Source organism: Triticum aestivum, chromosome 2A (assembly GCF_018294505.1).
Source record: "Triticum aestivum cultivar Chinese Spring chromosome 2A, IWGSC CS RefSeq v2.1, whole genome shotgun sequence".
In the NCBI taxonomy this organism is placed as follows: domain Eukaryota; kingdom Viridiplantae; phylum Streptophyta; class Magnoliopsida; order Poales; family Poaceae; genus Triticum; species Triticum aestivum.
Window position 1 is genome coordinate 756,980,497 of NC_057797.1, and position 22,331 is coordinate 757,002,827.

At 45.5% G+C, this 22,331-nt stretch overlaps 5 protein-coding genes across 5 annotated transcripts; 3 read left to right on the plus strand and 2 right to left on the minus strand.

Moving 5' to 3' along the window:
- Window positions 1-838: 838 nt before the first annotated feature.
- Window positions 839-2,645, plus strand: LOC123190936 (exocyst complex component EXO70A1-like). The gene has a single exon (XM_044603663.1). The coding sequence runs from the start codon at window positions 897-899 to the stop codon at window positions 2,439-2,441; it is 1,545 nt and encodes a 514-aa protein (XP_044459598.1). The 5' UTR covers window positions 839-896; the 3' UTR covers window positions 2,442-2,645.
- A 1-nt stretch (window position 2,646) lies between these two features.
- Window positions 2,647-4,076, plus strand: LOC123038215 (exocyst complex component EXO70A1-like). The gene is made up of 2 exons (XM_044462105.1): window positions 2,647-2,676; window positions 3,012-4,076. Exons 1-2 carry the CDS (start codon window positions 2,647-2,649, stop codon window positions 3,870-3,872), a joined length of 891 nt encoding a protein of 296 aa, XP_044318040.1. The 3' UTR covers window positions 3,873-4,076.
- Window position 4,077: 1 nt separating this feature from the next.
- LOC123038216 (exocyst complex component EXO70A1-like) lies at window positions 4,078-5,506 on the plus strand. Its single transcript, XM_044462106.1, has 2 exons — window positions 4,078-4,107; window positions 4,442-5,506. The coding sequence occupies exons 1-2, from the start codon at window positions 4,078-4,080 to the stop codon at window positions 5,300-5,302; spliced, it is 891 nt and encodes a 296-aa protein (XP_044318041.1). The 3' UTR covers window positions 5,303-5,506.
- A 521-nt stretch (window positions 5,507-6,027) lies between these two features.
- LOC123190937 (ubiquinol oxidase 4, chloroplastic/chromoplastic) lies at window positions 6,028-9,894 on the minus strand. Its single transcript, XM_044603664.1, has 9 exons — window positions 9,520-9,894; window positions 9,217-9,439; window positions 9,033-9,126; window positions 8,789-8,904; window positions 8,506-8,614; window positions 8,334-8,402; window positions 7,779-7,850; window positions 7,616-7,663; window positions 6,028-6,512 (listed from the first exon to the last, which is right to left on the minus strand). Exons 1-9 carry the CDS (start codon window positions 9,657-9,659, stop codon window positions 6,376-6,378), a joined length of 1,008 nt encoding a protein of 335 aa, XP_044459599.1. The 5' UTR covers window positions 9,660-9,894; the 3' UTR covers window positions 6,028-6,375.
- Window positions 9,895-10,317: 423 nt separating this feature from the next.
- LOC123190938 (uncharacterized) lies at window positions 10,318-13,836 on the minus strand. Its single transcript, XM_044603666.1, has 5 exons — window positions 13,519-13,836; window positions 13,323-13,395; window positions 12,555-12,619; window positions 11,907-12,016; window positions 10,318-10,870 (listed from the first exon to the last, which is right to left on the minus strand). Exons 1-5 carry the CDS (start codon window positions 13,630-13,632, stop codon window positions 10,543-10,545), a joined length of 690 nt encoding a protein of 229 aa, XP_044459601.1. The 5' UTR covers window positions 13,633-13,836; the 3' UTR covers window positions 10,318-10,542.
- Window positions 13,837-22,331: the final 8,495 nt, after the last annotated feature.

Consider the following 22,331-nt stretch of genomic DNA (forward strand, 5'->3'; position numbering starts at 1 on the left):
ACATATTTATAACTATAATTGTAATTATAGTTTACATATTCTTTACAAATTTGGAAAAATGAAAAGAAAAAATAATACATTTAAAATCCGTCGCTCAAACTGTAGTCTGATTTTGTCCAGCGGGCGATCTGTCGTAGACATAGATGCTAAAAATCCATTCTAGCTAAGCCAAGCCCGTGGTTGTATTGGTAGTTCTTCCTGCTGGTATGGTATCTATCAGGTCGCTGGGTTGAAACCCGTCTGCCTTGTCTTTTCTTTTCGAATAAAATTCTAGAGTTCATATCATTTAGCTAAAAGATATAAATGGTCACTATCCTAATGGGACCTGAATTGTTATGTGGGTTTGTTGGCTAGCTACGCACATGGGTTATCCCGATGTCTCCAGTTAGAATGTTGGGCGACCTATTTTTAAAATTCTGATAAATTTTGTGATGTTGGCTCACAGATGAAACCCACCTGAGGCCACACATACAATTAGTTTACACCTAAGGGGCCTTTCCATAAAAAATTGAAAAATAAAAATCAAAGGGGTTTTTCGCAAAAGGAGCATGCCACATGTCACAACTCCACCATGGGGTCACTGACAATGGGCCTGATGCCATGCTGGCATGACCCGTCAGTGTCACCGGTGTATAGAAACACGATTAGCACCGTATTTGCATGTTCGAGCCAAGTTTTTGCACCAGTTCAATGTATGCCGCAAGTTCTAGCACTAAAGTGACTGTTTACGCCAACTTCTAGCACCACCCGTGTAATTGACTCTTCGTCGGTCTCGTCACGGGGCTCCGATATATCAGTATTTATTCTTCTCGCCCGGACTCCCACTCCCAGTACTGCACTTCACACGGTGCTTTTCTCTCTCCCCTGCCAGTCTCATCGTCCATCGAACCAAACCAATGGCGTTCATCCATCCACCAAATATCAGCATCCGTACCGGAGGGGGGCCGGGGCGGCTCGCTGCCGTACCGGAGGGGAGCACGGACGGCGCCAAAGCTGACCACCCGCCGGTGGTGGGACTCTACCGCGACCAGATCCAGGCCGTCTCCGTGTCCGGCGTGTGGAGAAGATCAACTATCTTCGGTCATGGCGGATCCAGCCACTCCAGTGCTTCGAATTCTTGCCCCTCCACCAACTCCGCCTACTCCTCCGGTTCAGCGTCCGCCGTTGCGCTGGACCGCTTTGGCAACCAAGAGCTCACAAGGATTGCTCGCCAAATGATCAGCCACGGGTACATCCGGCGCATGGTCCAAGCATTTGAAGACGCTTCATTCGCACAAGCATTCGGCAGCCCGGTCCATGCCCTGGAAAATTGGTTCTCGGAGCTCGACGTCGACTGGGTTCTCCAAATCCACGACGAGCAAGGATTTCGGCGGCTGCTTCGAGACAAGCCGGCGATGACGCAAGAATTGGTCAAGAAGTGGATCCGGGCTCTTATCGTAATTGCCGCCAGTATCACTGAGTCTGTATTCCCCTTCCCCACGACGGCAGCGGACGCACGGTTTGTCAAAGCGAGCATCACCGAGATGCTTGATGTCGTGGATGTTATCATCACCGCTCTCGAAGCGGAGAAGAAGCTACAGGTCGTGCTTGACATGTTTACCGGTGTCTGTGGTGCGTCACACATACTTACGCCGGTCGACATCTCTTCATCAGAAGGCCAAAGCATTTTCAACGTGATAGGCAGCATGTTAGAGAGACAAGCAACCAGGCTAAGCGAGATGATAGCAAGCACGATGGAGGAAGTGAGGACACTCGTGGAGGAAGATGATGACTCATGGGCTATGGAGATCTCGCGAGGAGGAGGCGAAATTCACAACATCACTCAGTTCATCATGAATTGCATAGTATCCATGATGAATGCACACACTTCAACGCAAAACACTGCACCGAGCCACCACACTGAAAACCTTGGTGGCTTGATCAATGGCACAATCAATTATCTCAAGGGTCTGCTCTTCACAAAATCCGAGTCATGCTCGGATCAAAGCCTCAGGTACTTGTTCCTGCTCAACAATACCTATTTCGTAGCTCATGTGGTGTCTGAGTCATCAGGATCTTCCATTCCTCAGATGAGGCACCTCACACTTAAACTTAAGATTGAACGTAAGAACTACATGAATAGTTATCTCGATGTTTCTTGGGGACATGTGCTCTCCTGCATACCAAAATCGAGATTTCCTGGACCGATCCATTGTTGGATCAACACCTCTTCACTGGCCAAATTCGAGTCGTCATTTCACAAAACGTACCAGACTCAGAAGTTGTGGAAGGTTCCAGACCCTCAGCTCAGAGATGAGCTGAGGACAGTTATCACCCAAAGAGTCGTTTCAGGGTACCGCAGCTACCTAGAGGAGCATCCAGAGCTGGAGAAACATGTTGGCCGCGAAAGCAGCAGTCCTGAAGTTTTGCAGGAGATGTTGGGAGAGCTATTTGAAGGCTGAAAACTGCTCGAGATATGTAACAGGGTCCCCCGACAAATCAAATGCTTAGTGATGTTTCACCGTTGTATTTGGATTCTTTTTTCCTTGTTCCTTTTGTGGTGAATTTGTATTCTGAATTCCGTTGGCAGCTTAATAAGCGTCAGATACTGTATCAACTGGGCACCTGCTGCGGCTATTTTAAATTTGATTTCATGATTCCATTTCCATGTCAAATACTTCCACATCTGCTTCTGCGGTCAGTTCCATACATAGATAACTTTAGTGTTTAGTTCTGGTTATGCAACATCACATATGCACTTTTTTTTTTTAGTTCAATAAAAGTTCAGCCTGCAGATGCTAAGAGCACTGAAACGAAAAAGTAACCCCGTACTTGGGGCAATTTGGTCACAAAAACAGTTATATTTGCCTGCTATCTGTACTATTTATATGTGAAAAATCCATTTGCGTTCCTTATACACCTGTAAGAGTACTAATGCTTATTTTACTATTCTACACCATTATATATCTAGACCAGCAGAAATAAGCATTGTCGATACATTACCTTTGAGCTATATATTTTATAATCTACAGGTCGTGCTTGACATGTTTACCGGTGTCTGTGGTGCGTCACACATACTTACGCCGGTCGACATATCTTCATCAGAAGGCCAAAGCATTTTCAACGTGATAGGCAGCATGTTAGAGAGACAAGCAAACAGGCTAAGCGAGATGATAGCAAGCACGATGGAGGAAGTGAGGACACTCGTGGAGGAAGATGATGACTCATGGGCTATGGAGATCTCGCGAGGAGGCGGCGAAATTCACAACATCACTCAGTTCATCATGAATTGCATAGTATCCATGATGAATGCACACACTTCAACGCAAAACACTGCACCGAGCCACCACACTGAAAACCTTGGTGGCTTGATCAATGGCACAATCAATTATCTCAAGGGTCTGCTCTTCACAAAATCCGAGTCATGCTCGGATCAAAGCCTCAGGTACTTGTTCCTGCTCAACAATACCTATTTCGTAGCTCATGTGGTGTCTGAGTCATCAGGATCTTCCATTCCTCAGATGAGGCACCTCACACTTAAACTTAAGATTGAACGTAAGAACTACATGAATAGTTATCTCGATGTTTCTTGGGGACATGTGCTCTCCTGCATACCAAAATCGAGATTTCCTGGACCGATCCATTGTTGGATCAACACCTCTTCACTGGCCAAATTCGAGTCGTCATTTCACAAAACGTACCAGACTCAGAAGTTGTGGAAGGTTCCAGACCCTCAGCTCAGAGATGAGCTGAGGACAGTTATCACCCAAAGAGTCGTTTCAGGGTACCGCAGCTACCTAGAGGAGCATCCAGAGCTGGAGAAACATGTTGGCCGCGAAAGCAGCAGTCCTGAAGTTTTGCAGGAGATGTTGGGAGAGCTATTTGAAGGCTGAAAACTGCTCGAGATATGTAACAGGGTCCCCCGACAAATCAAATGCTTAGTGATGTTTCACCGTTGTATTTGGATTCTTTTTTCCTTGTTCCTTTTGTGGTGAATTTGTATTCTGAATTCCGTTGGCAGCTTAATAAGCGTCAGATACTGTATCAACTGGGCACCTGCTGCGGCTATTTTAAATTTGATTTCATGATTCCATTTCCATGTCAAATACTTCCACATCTGCTTCTGCGGTCAGTTCCATACATAGATAACTTTAGTGTTTAGTTCTGGTTATGCAACATCACATATGCACTTTTTTTTTTAGTTCAATAAAAGTTCAGCCTGCAGATGCTAAGAGCACTGAAACGAAAAAGTAACCCCGTACTTGGGGCAATTTGGTCACAAAAACAGTTATATTTGCCTGCTATCTGTACTATTTATATGTGAAAAATCCATTTGCGTTCCTTATACACCTGTAAGAGTACTAATGCTTATTTTACTATTCTACACCATTATATATCTAGACCAGCAGAAATAAGCATTGTCGATACATTACCTTTGAGCTATATATTTTATAATCTACAGGTCGTGCTTGACATGTTTACCGGTGTCTGTGGTGCGTCACACATACTTACGCCGGTCGACATCTCTTCATCAGAAGGCCAAAGCATTTTCAACGTGATAGGCAGCATGTTAGAGAGACAAGCAAACAGGCTAAGCGAGATGATAGCAAGCACGATGGAGGAAGTGAGGACACTCGTGGAGGAAGATGATGACTCATGGGCTATGGAGATCTCGCGAGGAGGCGGCGAAATTCACAACATCACTCAGTTCATCATGAATTGCATAGTATCCATGATGAATGCACACACTTCAACGCAAAACACTGCACCGAGCCACCACACTGAAAACCTTGGTGGCTTGATCAATGGCACAATCAATTATCTCAAGGGTCTGCTCTTCACAAAATCCGAGTCATGCTCGGATCAAAGCCTCAGGTACTTGTTCCTGCTCAACAATACCTATTTCGTAGCTCATGTGGTGTCTGAGTCATCAGGATCTTCCATTCCTCAGATGAGGCACCTCACACTTAAACTTAAGATTGAACGTAAGAACTACATGAATAGTTATCTCGATGTTTCTTGGGGACATGTGCTCTCCTGCATACCAAAATCGAGATTTCCTGGACCGATCCATTGTTGGATCAACACCTCTTCACTGGCCAAATTCGAGTCGTCATTTCACAAAACGTACCAGACTCAGAAGTTGTGGAAGGTTCCAGACCCTCAGCTCAGAGATGAGCTGAGGACAGTTATCACCCAAAGAGTCGTTTCAGGGTACCGCAGCTACCTAGAGGAGCATCCAGAGCTGGAGAAACATGTTGGCCGCGAAAGCAGCAGTCCTGAAGTTTTGCAGGAGATGTTGGGAGAGCTATTTGAAGGCTGAAAACTGCTCGAGATATGTAACAGGGTCCCCCGACAAATCAAATGCTTAGTGATGTTTCACCGTTGTATTTGGATTCTTTTTTCCTTGTTCCTTTTGTGGTGAATTTGTATTCTGAATTCCGTTGGCAGCTTAATAAGCGTCAGATACTGTATCAACTGGGCACCTGCTGCGGCTATTTTAAATTTGATTTCATGATTCCATTTCCATGTCAAATACTTCCACATCTGCTTCTGCGGTCAGTTCCATACATAGATAACTTTAGTGTTTAGTTCTGGTTATGCAACATCACATATGCACTTTTTTTTTTTAGTTCAATAAAAGTTCAGCCTGCAGATGCTAAGAGCACTGAAACGAAAAAGTAACCCCGTACTTGGGGCAATTTGGTCACAAAAACAGTTATATTTGCCTGCTATCTGTACTATTTATATGTGAAAAATCCATTTGCGTTCCTTATACACCTGTAAGAGTACTAATGCTTATTTTACTATTCTACACCATTATATATCTAGACCAGCAGAAATAAGCATTGTCGATACATTACCTTTGAGCTATATATTTTATAATCTCCTAGAACGAATGTTCAAGCCTTTTTTAACCCTTATGAATATAATACAATAGATTGATTGGACAGACTTAATACCATTTCCAATCTTGAGCTAAACTGACGATATACGCAACACGTATCGTCATCACGGTTTTCCCAATGTCTTTTCAACAGCAAAAACTGAATCAGCAAAACATCAAGACTTTTCCTTCAACAAGCAACAAAAGTTCAAAACCCTTGATGTTACACAGACCACAACACAGCTGGATTACACCGTTCATGGCCCGCGGTAATGCCTGACCAACAGTACACATCTCTCATTGTAAATCTGTGATGCATTTATAAACCTATATTCACTATGTAAGATTCACAAGTACGAAAGTCTGGCTAATGTCTACATACGAAGAGAAGGGAGAAAAAGGATGGAATACAATATATCACAAAAATTTAGTATGATACTCTACGATGCTCTAGCACGGAGGTACGTACAAACGGTCAGTCTTCATTTCCAAGGGACTTCTTGACAGAATCATTCTGCGTCAGCTTCTAGTGAGCTCTGCACGGCATGAGGAGAACGGAGGGTTTCATGCGTTTGACAGGCCTTCATTGTCTTGCAATGCTCCGCCTCATCGTCCCGTACATTCACGAATACATCATACAAGTTATCTGCAATTGGATAAGGGGAGCAGTGAACAGTTCATTCATACTCATAATCTTTATGGACAGCATTAAAGGGGGGAGTCCAGGTTTTTTTATAGGCGCTATATTATCAGCACAGAGGGTTAAAATCCGAATGGCAGGAGTAGGAGAGTCAGCAGATCAAGCACAGAGGGTTAAAATTCCTTATTTGACACTATCTTAAAATCCGGTTCCTTATTTGACATTGGAAAAGTTTTTCTTCCCTATTTGACACTAGTCCTAAATTTTATTCCCTATACGACACTTCCGTCCATTTTGAGCCTAAATGACACCTGAAAAGACGATTTTGCCCCTCATGCGGTATGTGTGTCCGCGCGCATGTGTGCTGTTGCGTGTGTGGGTGCACGCGCACATGTGTGCTGCTGCTGCATGTGTGTGTGTGCATGTGTGCTGCTGCGTGTGTGTTTGCTACTGCGTGTGTACGTGCGCGCGCGTGTGTGTGTGTGCTGTTGCGTGCCTATGTGCTGCCTGCGTGTGTGCTGCTGCTGCGTGTGTGTGTATGTGTGTGTGCTGCGTGCGTGTGTGTTGCTGCGCGTGTGTGCGCGTGCATGTGTGTTGCTGCGTGTGTGTGTGTGTTGTTGCGTGTGTGTGCGCGTGCGTGTGTGTTGGTGCATGTGTATGTGTTGCTGCGTGTGTGCTCCTGCCCTCGCATTGATGCTGCGTGTGTGCGCTATTGTCCCCCACACACATACCACGTGAGGGGCAAAAGAGTCTTTTCAGGTGTCATTTAAGCTCAAAATGGACGGAAATGTCATATAGGAAATAAAATTTAGAACTTGTGTCAAATAGGGAAGAAAAACTTTTCCAGTGTCAAATAAGGATGCAGATTTTAAGATAGTGTCAAATAAGGAATTTTCTCTACTGAAATGAATCATAACTGTGATTTGATGGGTTTTCTATAATATATGTTCCAGCAAAAGGTGGCAGCTAGCACACTTTTCCAATGAACTCATGTCTTTGAACAGACAAATCAGTGAAATTAATTCCCAAAGCTACAGGCAACTTGTTAAGCCCTGACATTCTGAAAACCTTAACTCAGTAAAACTGCCAGGGGGGAGAAAGAACTATACCAACTTTAGGCCTCCTAGAATTTGGAGCTCTTGATGTTTGAAACTCATCTGGGAAACAAGCCATGCAAGCAATAAGCATAGATATTAATGTTTAATATAAAGCATAGAATAAATACAGGTTAAGGTACATCTAGAAAAGAACACAAGTGAAGTAAGGGCCTACCAAACATGTAGAGATCCTCATTCATGTAATAGTTTACAGCCACCTCTGGAGCTGGTAGTTTTTTCAACTCCTCTGAAATAAGAACGAGTAGCTGACATTATTACGGAATTGGAATTGTCATTAGAGCAAAGCAAAAATGTTTGCATTGGGAGAACACATTAACTGAGTTAGCAGCTTTCCCAGTGCCCAGGTAGGTAGGCACCAAAACTATGATTTAAGCAAAGAGCAATCAATGGTTTGTACGATTTAAGCTTTCCATTTTTTGGTAGGATTAGGAAGGGCAGATTTAAATATAGGTTAAAGGATAATGATATAAATTGCAAAATGGATTCCATTACAAAGTTACAATGATTTGGCCCTCAGCCCCTCAGCTCAAAAAATTCTGAACAGAAGGTTAAATACTTCAAATCAAACATGGGAAACAAGAGATAACCAACTTGACTATATAAGCTAATACTCTGTATTCAATAGGCAAGGTGCTGTTATTCCATAAAATCCTAGATAGAGAACTTGCACAACAGGAAGAATTTACTTAGCCCAGTAAAGTTGCCTTACCTCCATTGAGCTTAAGGAACTTGTCATAAGTTGAGTATGCATGCCTCTCAACACATTCAGAAAAGTGGTCTGCATACAAGATATTCGAGTTCAGAGCAGCTTTATCATCACAAAAACACAGTAATAAAAAAGAAACATCTACTTCATGAGTTGAAGTAATATGTGCACTCACATGCCATTCTTGGGCTCAGCATGTACATGGCAACAGTGACGAAGTAGTAAAAGAAGGCACTAAACCGCGCAAGAAAGCGATCAAGCCATACAGAGTTACCACCCAATGCCTGATAGGAACCGAGCGAAGGAAGAAAGTAAGAAATATGCAATAACATAATCAAACAGAAAACTATATATCTAGAGCTCAGGTTAAGGGCTAGGAAGAAAACAGGATATAATCAGAATTCAATTTGACATAAAAACATTGAATGAACAGACATATAAAAGATTTTTGTGCATACTTCCATGATTAAGAGGTGATGGAACTCATTCATGCTTTCAGCAAAGTGCACTTTGATGTTATCAGCTCTTCTCGACCACCCAAAGGTCTCGTACAAGTGAAGCACCGATATAAACGCTGTTCAACAATCAATCAGTCAGTTAACAAGACAGTGACTAAATTTGTACTGTATGCCAGACCATACCAAAACCATATATGTAGAGGCAGAATTCAGTGAGCTGCAGACATGAAGATGAGATCCTCACCGAAATAGGGCACCCTGGCGATGGTCTCGAGCACGAAGAACCTGGCGTAGTCGCGGTCGCGGTACAGAATATCGAGTATAAAGATGACAGTATCCTGCGGACGGACACACCAAACGTTGAGGCCGAGAGTGAAATCTGATGACCTCGAATGCGCCGGGAATCAGGGCTGGAGTCAGACACTCACCGTGAGGAATACGTTGAAGGACTGCTCGAACCTGACGACCCAGTCGCCGTCCTCGCCGGCGAGGGTGAGCTCCTCATCGAATCCACCTTCTTCTTCCGGGGGAGGAGCTGCGGCCGCCTCCCTGACGGCGAAGGAGTCCTCGACGGCGGACACCTCGGCCTCCTGCTGCTCCTTCTCCTGCCGCGTCCTCGCCGTCGCCTCCGCGCGGATCCTCCTCCCCCTCCTGCGCAGACACGAAATCAACAGGCCGAGCGGAGAGGGGAACGGCGAGGAGGGAGTGGGGGATCGATTCGAGCGGGTTACCCGGAGACGAGGGCGACCGGACCGAGGCGGACGCGGCGGGCGCGGGGAGGGAGTGGGAGGAAGCCGGGCGGAGCGCGCGCGGCGGCGGGGGCGGGGCTGCGGGCGAGCGCGGCCCGGAGTGGCGCCGCGGAGGCGGCCATGGCGATATTTGCCCGGGGTCTGGGGGATGTGGCAGTGTGTGCGAGAGGGGCGCGGCTCGGCGGCGAGGGGAATGGTGGGGTGGTGCCGTGGTGGGTATATTCGCGCGGGCGCACGGCGCGTGGGGCGTTTTGTCGTCGTGGGGAGGCGGGAGCGCGACGGCCGCGGAAACGACGGCGCGGCGGACGGAGGAGGCGAAGTGAGGCTAGCGTGACCGCGACCGGGTGCGCGTGGGCAGTGGGCCGGCTAGTGCTGCCGACCGGCCACGCTGGTTGATCGCTAGTGCGGGGGAGGCCTCACCCGTGGCTCGTGCCGTCCGTGTCCCCCCGGTGCCAAACGGGTTGCGGCAGAGTGGGAGGTGGCGCACGCCACGAACTCGGTCAACATTCGCCGTGACTCTAACATCTGTACGGCTGTGACCCGCCGGGCAGCACGATCGACATCGGAACTACTCCCTCCCTCCCAAAAAGCTTGTCCCATATCTAGCATCAAGTTAGTGCTAGTCTGCTAGACACATCCATTTAAGAGACAAGCTTTTTCGAACGGAGGTCAAGCATGCCACTACCTACCAGGCAACCGCATGCTGAGTTATCCACACACAAATATGGCGACGAGCTTCCAAAAAAAAAACACATGGCGACGACACAAATATCGCCAGGATTTCAGGACTATGGTGCGTCAGCCCCGTCTGTTACTTACTATCAATCAAGCAGCAGGTTTAGTGGCTAGTGCTACAAAATTATCCACCACCGAATCAGACCGGCTGGCGGCTGGCTGACCGCCAGTCCATTCGAAACTAACATCATCTTAGCATCTTTGCCCTCGATTCCCAGGCGCATCATCGACTGTTCACTTCAAGACCCCGCGTTTTCTTTCTAATTAGAGTCATCTGCAGCCTGCCGCCGCCGCTGCTGCTGGCCGAGAGCCGCTGCTGACGTTCGCAGAGGCCGCGTTGTTCGAAAGGGCCTCGGCGCCCTGAGCCTTGTTGACAGACACCCCGCTAACCGAGGGGGCCTCGGCATCCTTGCCGGGAAGTGGCGGGGCGTCAGAGCTCTTGGAGGCGTGCCGGTTGCTCCTGAACCTGCTTCTGAGCTTGCTGAAGGGGCGCCAGTGCCACCGGTTCTGCGACTTTATCTGGCCCATCAGCTTCTGCTGCTCCCTCCGGACGATCCTCCGGGTGTACCAAGCTCCGCCGCGCCACCCCAGGGCGTATCTGAAAGTAACATAAGATTGGCAGGTTTCATCATTCAGGTTTGCAGGATGATAACACTGACAATTGAGAGTTGGTGTCAGAATGGATTCTAAGATTCACGGCAGAGACCAGGACCACTTATGTGCAGCACTCGCTCGTATTTGATTCAGATGAACTGATGCATGACAGGAAGTTTAGCATATCTTTCAAAATTCGGAGAATACGCACAATCACGGCGAAACTATGTCGTTTGTGCATGTCCCAGTGATGCATATAGTTGGAGGAGGGTGCTATTCTAAATAAATGACAGCATCAGAGCTACTACACTTTTGCTTTTATGCATATCCAGGTGGTGCCAAGTTGGAGCAGGGTATTCAAAACCAGATGCAATATTAAATACTGTGCATTCTTTGCACAAAATTAAAACTAAACTCGAAAGCAACCAATAAAATAACCCAAAGTAAATAGCCTATGTGCAGCATTCACTCTTAATTATTTCAAAATGAACTCGGATGTAACAGGAACTTTAGTACGGATTTCAATCATGGAGTTCCTTTGGAACATATACAGAAGATCACAGCAAAACTATGTCGTCTACGCATGTCCCAGTAATGTGTATAGTTGGAGCAGGGTATTCAACTAAATATGTGGCAGCATGAGGGCTACACTAAGTTGGAGCAGGTAAATAGAAAACCAGCCGTGATATTAAATACTGCAGAAAAATAAAAAATAAACTTGAAAGCAACCAATAAAATAACACAAAAGTAAATAGGCCTTCACATCCTAACTCAGTATTAATCCTAACTCACTGTAGTATATATGTTACAGCCAATGTTTATAAGAACATATGATTCTATGATTGATTGAGAGTTGAGGCATGTTGATCAGCATTGACTATATTAATATGAGCATACAGAGTATATATAAGCTTCACTAGGGCATTGAAACCTTATGTATGTAGAGAGTAAGTAACATATGCCTGGTGCTACCAATACATATAATATTGAAAAAGGTTTGGATCACAGTAGTATATATATTAAGAACAGCATGAACATACCCAACAACCGTAGTTGTCAATGCAGTGGCTATACAAGCTGAAGTGCTAATGTTATAGGAGGTAACAATCTTTTTGATCTCATCATGTTCAACTTTGTGGGTGTTCCTCAACTGTTCAGAAAATAAAAGAGAAGAAATATATCAAAGATTGTCCAGACTCCAGAGTACCTATTCAATAAAAGTAACAAATAAATACTGAAGGCACATCAGGTAGTCGATCCGCCGTCTAGAATGAAACAGGAAACGGAAGCAAATGTTTCTAACTGTATGAAAGTTGTGACCATCAGAGTGTAAAACTCCACTGTTATAAACACACCATAACTCATCACAGATGTTAAATATCATCACCTCAAATTTTTTTAAAAAAGAGATGAAACAAACAACAAAATACATGTTAATCTCATCATCAGAAAACATGAAAGCATGTTGCACTGAATTGACAAAGTAAGACATATGCACACAGGGTTCTGATTGTCTTATGCTAAGCCTACCCTGGAGCCATCTTGAACTTCTGTCAAGAGTCTAACTGCCTATTGGCATTTCTATAAGTCGTACACCGAGAAATGCACATTACAAAAGGAGAAGAATGTAACCCATTCACAAAACAAAATAACCATGACATTAACAGACTATCTCCTAAATTGCTTACAGATTCCTCAATGGAATGGAGCCTCTTGTCGATCTTTGTTTGCTGCATATGACGAAGAGAATAACCTATAACAAGAAATTAAAAACGTATTAGAAACCGTAAATCATCCAAAGAGAGAATTACCAACTAACTTAAGAAACAGTGCAGATGTACAGCATAATGACATATGCTCCACTCGGCATGCATTACCAACATGAACAAAAACAGCTCATAAAGCGGACTTCCCTTGATAATCGTAGTACATGAAAGGGGGCCTATGAGTTGAAAATGGCAAGTAGTCTGACTTCAAATTAAGCACACATGTTGGAATTTCTTACCATTTACTAGTCAGGTGAGGGGCGAAAGTAGTTCCACAACTCAACTAAACAGAGGATCACCAAAGAAATTCAACATTTCAATTGAAATAATTACTACTGTACTAGTGTGCAGTGATTGGGGAGAAAAAAATCATCAATTAGACTGTAACTTGGTGCACTTGCATTCAGTCACCACCACAAGGGGCATTCTGAAACAAAATTGCTCTGGTGCAGCTGTGGTTCCAATTGAGGTGTGCCCAATGGTATTACATAAGACAAACAAACTAATTAGGGTTCAGCAGCAAGCAGCTGCACAATTGCATCACTCCCTGACTCTCTCCATTCAGATACAGCGGCGATTGTTGAAGACAAAAAGGTAATCAAGCGGACGGGCCAGCGATACACTCTGAACCCGAAGACAGCATACGGACGGCGGGGGAGAGCAGGGCAGGGGATGGAACAGGGGGCTTACCGGCCCAGGCCGTGAGGACGGAGGCGATGGAGGTGCCGATGGTGAAGACGACGCGGTGGCTCTCGAACACTTCCTGCACGCACGCACCGCGTCGGGGCATCAAAACCAGATCACGAGGGGCGCGCGGGTCGGGGGCGCGTCAGGGATGGGATTAACTTTGATTTGATCTGGGCGGGGCGGGGCGGGGGGAGCTTACCTTGGTGGAGAAGAAGGTGTCGCGGACGGCGGCCCAGGAGTTGGTCGCCCGCCGCCGCACGCTGGGCAGCGAGAGCACCGCGCGGCCCGCGCCGGCCAGCCGCCGAGCCGCCATCTCGGGTGTCCTCCGCTCGCTCGGTGGGATAGGGGGGAGCGGGGCTTGGGGGGGAAGGTGGGCGATTCGGCTCCTTGAGCGCGCGACCAACTTGCGAAGGAAGAAACGGAACGGGCGGCGGCGAGGGAGGGCGGGGGGCCGAAATAGCCAGCGGCTACGGACGGGACGGGGGAGCGTCGGAGGGCAACGCGGCGGCGGTGCCGGGGGCACCGAACCGGATTCTTTTTCCTTGTCTACTGCCGAGTATTTGACAAAAAAACTACCACATTATGGGTATCCGTTCCACAGAACTACCACTTTCAAAAAAATGACTAATAACTACCGAAAATTTCAAATTTTGTAACAAAAAACTACCAAGTCATGTTGATCGTCCAGTTAGCCGTTTTAACCGCTTAACTGACAGGGATAGCCCACATGGCAGGCCGACGGCGTCCCTAACGGCTAACGAACGCCGCTCGCGGCCGTTAGTGGCCCGGCTCGGTCGGAACCAGCCAGGGGCTAGGTCAAAACGACCGACCGACCGGCCGACCGGCCGAACCACATCTCTCTCCCCGAGCTCTCTCCTCTGTATTCCTAGGCGGCGGTGGTAATGGCGGCGTTGGATCCAAACCCCGACGGCGATTTGTTCGGCGGCCAACCTCCTGACGTAGTTGGGGGCCGCGTCGACCTTTCGGAGGTCGATACGTGGCTAGGAAGCTCTAGCTTTGCGACCCAACAGCCTGAATCTGGAGTTGGCGGCGGCGGCTCGACCACCGGCGAGCCATCCCAGGAGTTGGTGGCGGCTCCACCACCGACGACGACAAGAAGTGCACCTCGTGGCCGGCGCAAGCTTCCTCCTGCGGGAGGCGGCAGGTACAACATATCTTCTTCCTTTTCAGTTTTATTGACAGGATGTATTTTAGGTAATTTCCCCTAATGTATGATAACAGAGTAATTGCAAATTGTTAGAAACTTTAGCAGTGTGCATTCTTTATAATAATTCATTCCATTTTTGTCCAGTATTGATGACCCAAAATGGGGAATTTGGTTCCATTTAGAAGGCAGAGATTCAGTTGTTAGAAACATGTACCAGTCAGACATATCATTTGGGACTCTGATATCTCTTATTATGAGTGAGGGTTGCTGCTCTGATGATTATATGTACTATGTTAGTGATGCTCATAAAGGGATAGAAGGCTTAGAGAAAACATCTTCTGAAGATGATGTGCAATAGATGTTGCTCCACTCTCTAAATGAAAAGAGTGTGAACATAAGAGTTGTGAGAGAAAATGAGCTGTGTAATGCAGATGAAAACAGAGATTATTATTTTGTTGATCATTGCATTAACACCCAACAAAGTTGCACTAAGTTGGTGGATACAAGCATGGACAGAAAGGAAGAGCTTAAGAAAAGTATTCTTCAGAGAGAAGCTGACCTCAATCATTTTGAAGGTGACACTGATGTATCAAAATTTCTGTCTGATTCAGATGGCAACAGTGTGGAACTGCAAGCAGTTTCTTCATCTGATGATGAAGATAGACCAATGGCACAAAAACTAAAGCCAGTGAGAAATCCTGGTCCAACAATTAGATCACACAATGAGGCTGAGAAAATGGAAACACCAGATTGGTGCCTGAAGCTGATGAAAAATGTTTTCCTGGTGATTATGGCATTAGTGATGAAGAAGATGAGCCTGAAGGATCCTATAAACTACCAAGTGGTAGGAAGAGAAGGAATATGAAGTTGAAGGAAAGGGTATGGTTCAATCCCAAACTACCAAACCCAGAAGATCAGTTTTGTAAGGGATTGTGCTTCACCAGTGTTTATGAGTACAGAGATGCACTTAGGGATTTTCACATTAGGACATTGAGGAACTTTCAATACCATAGAAATGCCCCAGATAGGATTATTGTTTGGTGCTCAGAGAGAGCACAAGGATGTGATTTTTATATCACTGCCTCTAAAATAGCTCATGAGAAAACTTTCTGCATTAAGAAGTGTGATATTGTGCACACTTGTGGAGCATGTGCAGAGTCCACAAAGGTTACTACAAAGTGGTTGTCCAGATCAGTACAGGAAGCATTGAGAGAAGACATTAGATCTCCTGTGGATGCATTAATTAAAAAGACAAAGACCAAGTTTTCAGTGGATGTGTCAAGGAGTGTGGCATATAGGGCAAGGAGGAAGGCTGTTGATGTGGTGCAAGGTGATCACAAGCAGCAGTATTTGAGGTTAAGAGATTATCTTCAAGCTGTTCTTGATACAAACCCTGGGAGCAGGTGTATAGTGACAACATTTGAAGATCCAGAAAACCCAGCACCTACTCCTAGATTCAAGTATCTTTTCTACTGTTTAGCAGCTTCAAAGGAAGGTTTCCTTAATGGTTGCAGACCATTTATAGGTAACTTTTGAAGATTTAACTGTTATTAATTAGTGGTTTCCTAGTAGTTCTATGTTGTAGCTAATTTGTCACTTAATCCAGGTCTTGATGGATGCTTCATCAAGTTAACCACTGGACAACAAATACTTGCAGCCACAGGAAGGGATGGCAACAACAACAACATCTACCCCATAGCTTTTGGTGTGGTTGACAAGGAAGACGGAGAGAGTTGGACTTGGTTTTTAACTCAGTTGAGATGTTGCATTGGTAGTGGCAACAAGTTTGGAACATACACCATCATATCTGACAGGCAAAAGGTTAGTGTCTTATGCACAAATATGTTAGATAAATGTTGTTTTAGTAAATATTGGAATTATTTAAGTTTGATCATGTGCATTACTAATTTGTTAATGCACAGGGCTTGCTTAAGGCAATAAATGAGGTATTCCCTGATTCACCTCAAAGGTACTATCTTAGGCACATATATGCAAATTTCCAAGCAGCTGGATTTAGGGGGCAGGAACTAAAGAAATGTGTGGACCAGGCTAGCTACTCTTACACAAAACATGGTCATGAATTAGGGATGGCAGATTTGAAAGCACAGTGTGAGAATGCTTGGAAATGGCTAAAAAAGATTGATGCTTCTGCTTGGGCTAGGTTTGCTATGGATCATACATGCAAAACAGATCTAGTGGTGAACAACCTGAGTGAAGTGTTCAACAAGATGATACTGGATGTTAGGGCTAAGCCTATAAGGACAATGTTTGAAGGGATTAGGACCAAGCAGATGATCAAGAGGCAGCAGACCAGAGAGAAGTTACAGATTAGCAGGTGGACAATCACACCCAATTATGCAGAGATTTTAGAAGAGAACAAGAAATATGCCAAGTATTGCCAGGATGATAGAGCAGGTGAAACAATATGGCAAGTTACCAGCAAAGAAAAACAATATTCTGTTGACATGGAAAAATGTACCTGTGATTGCAAGAGATGGAACATGTCAGGAGTACCTTGCAGTCATGCCATATCTGCAATGACAAAGCAAAAACTGCATCCTGAGGACTATGTTAGTGAATTTTTCAAGAAGACATTATATTTTGAGACATACAGAGAAATTATATACCCTATCCCTGGTCCAGATTGCTAGCCTCAAACAAACACACCAGACATTGAGCCTCCTGTTTTTAAAGAAAAGGCAGGGAAAAAACAAACTGCAGGGAGGAAAGGGCAGTTTGAAGTTCCAGGTCCAAGAGATAGTAGTAGGATGGGGACTATAACATGTAGCAACTGTGGGCTAGAAGGACACAAGTATACAAGTTGCCAGAAGGCTCTGAGGCCTAAGCTTCAGATGAGGAAAAACAAACATCAGGTAATTACATGACTTACAAATTTCCTTTTTCTATGGTATTTACCTCACTAAATGTGTCCTGGTTCTTGAATGCAGGAAAACAGGGCAGTTTATGCAGATACACCAGCTGCACCAGCTCAAGGCCATGCTATAACTGGAAGAAGAGCCAATCCTACCATATCAGTCCCTGCTGTAATAGCAAATAGAGCATCACATTCTGCTCCAGGACCTTCTGCATCAGCACCAGCCCCTATTGCTACATCCAGAAGGGGCAGACCTGCAGGTAGAGAGAGAAATTCTGGTTTCTGTGCACCAAGATCTGCCACAACTTCTGCACAAGGTTTGGCAAGGACCAAAAGGAAGAGGTATCCAAGCTCCAAATTGAAGGGCTACTTCTATGCAAGTGGTAACTAATGGTAAGTCTGAACTTAGTTTCTGAACTTAGTTTCTGCTCTTAGTTTCTGCTCTTACTTTCTGCACTTGTCTGAACTTGTCTGAAATTGAACTTGTGTGAAACTGAACTTGTCTAAGATGGGCCTGCTGCCCTGTTATGCTTTATTATGTTGGGCCTGGTACTGGGCTCGGTTATTGAATCTCTCTGCCCACCCCCCTCCCAAGCCTGCCATTCTGTCTACAAAAGACGCAGCGGTCGTACAACATCTTTCCCCTAGCATAAAACCTAGCCGCTGCAGAAGCACGCGGACCCTAGTTCAGCCAGAGATGGATCCAACATTAGGAGAGGTAGTGGATGACCATGAGGAGGTTGATAGGGCTGCTGCGAGGGCCAATCGCAGAGCGCGTGCGCTGGAGCGATGGCGGAGGCTGGCTGCCAGGATTATGGCAGAACGCAACGCCAACGATGTCAAGCAGTTCAATGAGGCGTTCCCAGAAGGAACGCACATCATAGATGACCTTGTCATCTGGTGGGCAAGAGACAGGGCAAGCTTCCATCGATTCCAAGTAACAAGGACTCGATGGACTAGGATGTTGGCTGCGTTGGAAGCAAGAGAGGATTAGTTCTCCGCATGTTCTCTGATTGCTCTGTGTTTTCTGTTTATGTAAGTTCTGAACTTATTTCTTCCTTCATACTACATTTGCCTGCACTTATTGTTGTTACTTCTGAATGTTCAGAGCGGCGTCATCTTCGTCGTCTGCAGAGTGAGAGAGCATGCAACAATGGAGATGCGGCAGCAAATTATCGTCATCTTCGTCGTTTGTATTAGTACTAAGTTTGCTTAAATCAGCTCGAACTATCTATGTTTTATGCGTTTTAATGCGTGGTACTGAAAGTTTCGTCTCTATCTATGTCTGAATCTGGTTAAGGATCATGCTATTTAAGCATTGCTGAATGTTTCTAAATTTGGTTTAAGTTTATGAATTAGCTTTACGTTCATGAATGTCTTGCAAATACTTGAGAGCATGCTACCTAACTTTCACTTTCCCGATGAGAAATGGCAGCAAATTATCACAAGTTTCAACACACTGAAAATGTGAACATTAAATACAGCACATCTACCACCTGTACAGACTAGTAAAATCTCCTCACTATTACTACTTCACTGCCACACAACACCTCCCCCCCACTTAACTCATCCATATAACTACTACTCCAGCATCTATCCACCTCACTTCTGCCGCACCCACAACTACTCCTCCTCTCCCTAGCTCCAACCATGGCTGGTTCTTCCTCTTCCCCTTCCCCAGACCCATGGCTAAACCCATTCCCAACTGGCAAGGGATGGGTTGCCATGCTTCTTGGTTCAGCACGCGGCGACTAAGAACTCTTCCTCGACTACATGAAGGTCGCCATGAGGTACACCAGCGCTATTGGGATGGTAGATGCAGCAGAGGCAGTGAGGAAGAAGGCGACTAGCGAGGAGAAGCAGCGCATGGAGCAGCGCTATGAAAACCCAGGTAAGGTGGTCATGCCCATCGACATTCTCCTATGGGCAATGAAGGAGGCCGACTCCGGCGATGATGGGCAGAGGTAGCGGTGGGCAGACCACCGCTATGTCGCTCCAGCACAAGCTACATCAAATGCAAACACAGCAGAGGTGCACGAAGACGACGACGACCTACTGCAGGCTCGCCGCCGTCCTCCTCCCATCATCGTCATCGATGAAGACGAAGAGGAAGAGGAGGTGGAGGTGCAGCCAAATCCCACCCAACTGAAGCAAGAGGTACGACGATCTGGACACTTAGCAGGACTGACAACTAAGTGAATCTGAAACTATAAGTTTCAGATTCATTTTCGTCAGTAGTTGAACTGTATAAGTTTCAGATTCAGTTTCGTCAGTAGTTGAACTACCTATGTCAGTTTCGTCAATTGAACTACCTATGTCAGTTTCGTCAGTGTCAGTAATCTTCAGTTTTAGCAAGTATTGTGCTATCTATGTAATGCTACCTATGGTGCCTCCTATGTGAACTACCTACCTTTGTTCAGTGTTACCAAGTTTGTGCAATGTGTGAAATGTTACAACAAACTTCTCAAGACCATATTGCAGGTAGGATAAAAAAGACAGATAGAAACTACAGCAGGCTTAGATAATAAGGTTCTTAACTTAGCATCAGGGCATTAAAGATAACATCATCTTAGAGCATTACAGATCAGGGCCATAACAGCACCCCACACCACAACCAAAATGATCTGAAACCATAGACAGTTCTTAGGCTTAGGCAGTTCATTAGCTAATATTAGTACTGAGATGCATATTTGCATCAGACTCCTTCATTGCTAGGCCAGTTATATATAAAGGCCTCATATTTACTTACCAACCATGCCTAAAAAATCACTCCTCCATGACAACTTCTCTGATCTTGTCTAGCTTTTCCTTGCACCCATGAGCAGCCTTCAGTAGCTCAGAAATGACATGCTCCAGCTTCTTCTTCTCTTCTTTAAGGAGGTCTCTCTCCACTTTTATCTCCTTCATGGCCTTCCTGGTGTTTTGAATGATATCAGCTTGACTCTGCAGGATGCACCTCTGTTCTTTCTTCAGCTTAAGCTTCTCCATTTGAACCTCAATCTTTGCCTTCTCATCAAGTTGATGCTTCTTCTCCTTAAGTTCATTGATTGCCTGGCTTGTGTAATCCATGTCATGGGATTTCTGCCCATCCTGGTAATCAAATAGCTTGGATACATCATCCACAAGCTGACTGTACTGATTGGCAAGAGAATCCAGCTCCTTCTTCAGTTTCTCAGCCTCTATCTCATGAGCTTCTTTGTCTTGGACTCTACCAAGGTTCTCCTCATGATACATATCCCACAGCTTGGTTAAACACCTCTGCAGAATTACTGGCCAAGGGGCATCTACCCACTCCAGAACACCACAGTTCACACCATCCTGAAAATGCAGTGAAATATTAATGATACCTAAATCCAGTAAAATTCAGTTACATAATTCATACATACATATCAATGTTTGTCTGAATGCAGTAAGAAAGAAATTCAGTTAGACCAATTTTAGATGTTCCCTAAATTCAGTTCCTATCAGAGATTTAGCTAACACATGAACACCACACCAGCTTTGTACTTCAGTTTACAGTAAACAGATACTGAAACAACAAGAATATCAATGTTGTTTGCACTATGTACCACCAAATAAATCTACACATGAAAACCACTGACAATTAGTTGCTCTTACCGTAGTAGCACATCCAATGAATCTCCTTCCAGTGTCAGTCCCTTCAAATGCCACAAACCTGCCTGGTCTCTGCCTGTGCAGGATGCACCTATGGTCAGATTCAACCACAAGCCCACTGAAACTTGGATCTATCACCGTGTCAGGAGTTTGCTGCAGTACCAACCCCATATATATCAGCCACAACACCTCACACATAAGAATTACATGGAAGAGTAGAGTGAGCTCAAACCCTAACCCTAACCCTAGCATAGGAGAGAACAGAGTGAGCTCACTTACAAAATACTCCATTTGCATGCTGCTGTACTCATCCATGTACTCGTCATCGTCGGCGTTGGATGTCTCATTGCTGTTGGGCTAGGAAGGCATCCTCGCGCCGCCGCGTCGCAGTCGTCGGAGGAAACAAAGGAAGAAGAGAGAGCTCGAGGAGAGGAGTGAGTGAGTGAGAGTTTCGGCCGGTCGGCCGGTCGGTCAGTCGTTTTGACCTAGCCCCTGGCTGGTTCCGACTGAGCCGGGCCACTAACGGCCGCGAGCGGCGTCCGTTAGCCGTTAGGGCCGCCGTCGGCCTGCCATGTGGGCCATCCTTGTCAGTTAAGCGGTTAAAACGGCTAACTGGACGATCAACATGACTTGGTAGTTTTTTGTCACAAAATTTGAAATTTTCGGTAGTTATTAGTCACTTTTTTGAAAGTGGTAGTTCTGTGGGACGGATACCCCTAATGTGGTAGTTTTTTGTCAAATACTCTCCACTGCCTATTGGCTATTTTCAGAAGAAAATATCAAAAGATTATCAGTACTCCCTTTTCTATAAACTAATATACTCCTATAAGATTTAGTGATCTAAACGATCTTAAATTAATTTACAGAGGGAGTGCTATGGTACCAATATTCTGTTGGGGAACGTAGTAATTTCAAAAAAATTCCTACGCACACGCAAGATCATGGTGATGCATAGCAACGAGAGGGGGGAGTGTGATCTACGTACCCTTGTAGATCGACAACGGAAGCGTTAGGTTGATGTAGTCGTACGTCTTCACGGCCCGACCGATCAAGCACCAAAACTACGGCACCTCCGAGTTCTAGCACACGTTCAGCTCGATGACGATCCCCGAACTCCGATCCAGCAAAGTGTCGGGGAAGAGTTCCGTCAGCACGACGGCGTGGTGACGATCTTGACGTACTAATGTCGCAGGGCTTCGCCTAAGCACTGATACGATATTATCGAGGACTATGGTGGAAGGGGGCACCACACACAGCTAAGAATATGATCACGTGGATCAACTTGTGTCTCTAGGGGGTGCCCCTGCCTCCGTATATAAAGGCTCAAAGGGGGGCCGGCCGGCCAAGAGGAGGC

Bases quoted from the DNA above. Each gene is read 5' to 3' on its own strand.
- LOC123190936 (XM_044603663.1), top strand. From the start codon at position 897: ATGGCGTTCATCCATCCACCAAATATCAGCATCCGTACCGGAGGGGGG.
- LOC123038215 (XM_044462105.1), top strand. From the start codon at position 2,647: ATGTCAAATACTTCCACATCTGCTTCTGCG. The intron at 2,677-3,011 runs GTCAGTTCCATA...TATAATCTACAG, and splicing joins CTTCCACATCTGCTTCTGCG to GTCGTGCTTGACATGTTTAC.
- LOC123038216 (XM_044462106.1), top strand. From the start codon at position 4,078: ATGTCAAATACTTCCACATCTGCTTCTGCG. The intron at 4,108-4,441 runs GTCAGTTCCATA...TATAATCTACAG, and splicing joins CTTCCACATCTGCTTCTGCG to GTCGTGCTTGACATGTTTAC.
- LOC123190937 (XM_044603664.1), bottom strand. From the start codon at position 9,659: ATGGCCGCCTCCGCGGCGCCACTCCGGGCCGCGCTCGCCCGCAGCCCC. The intron at 9,440-9,519 runs GTAACCCGCTCG...GTGTCTGCGCAG, and splicing joins CCGGTCGCCCTCGTCTCCGG to GAGGGGGAGGAGGATCCGCG. The intron at 8,615-8,788 runs GTATGCACAAAA...GGTTCCTATCAG, and splicing joins ATCACCTCTTAATCATGGAA to GCATTGGGTGGTAACTCTGT.
- LOC123190938 (XM_044603666.1), bottom strand. From the start codon at position 13,632: ATGGCGGCTCGGCGGCTGGCCGGCGCGGGCCGCGCGGTGCTCTCGCTG. The intron at 13,396-13,518 runs GTAAGCTCCCCC...GCGTGCGTGCAG, and splicing joins ACACCTTCTTCTCCACCAAG to GAAGTGTTCGAGAGCCACCG. The intron at 12,017-12,554 runs GTAAGCAATTTA...TTTTCTGAACAG, and splicing joins TCCATTCCATTGAGGAATCT to TTGAGGAACACCCACAAAGT.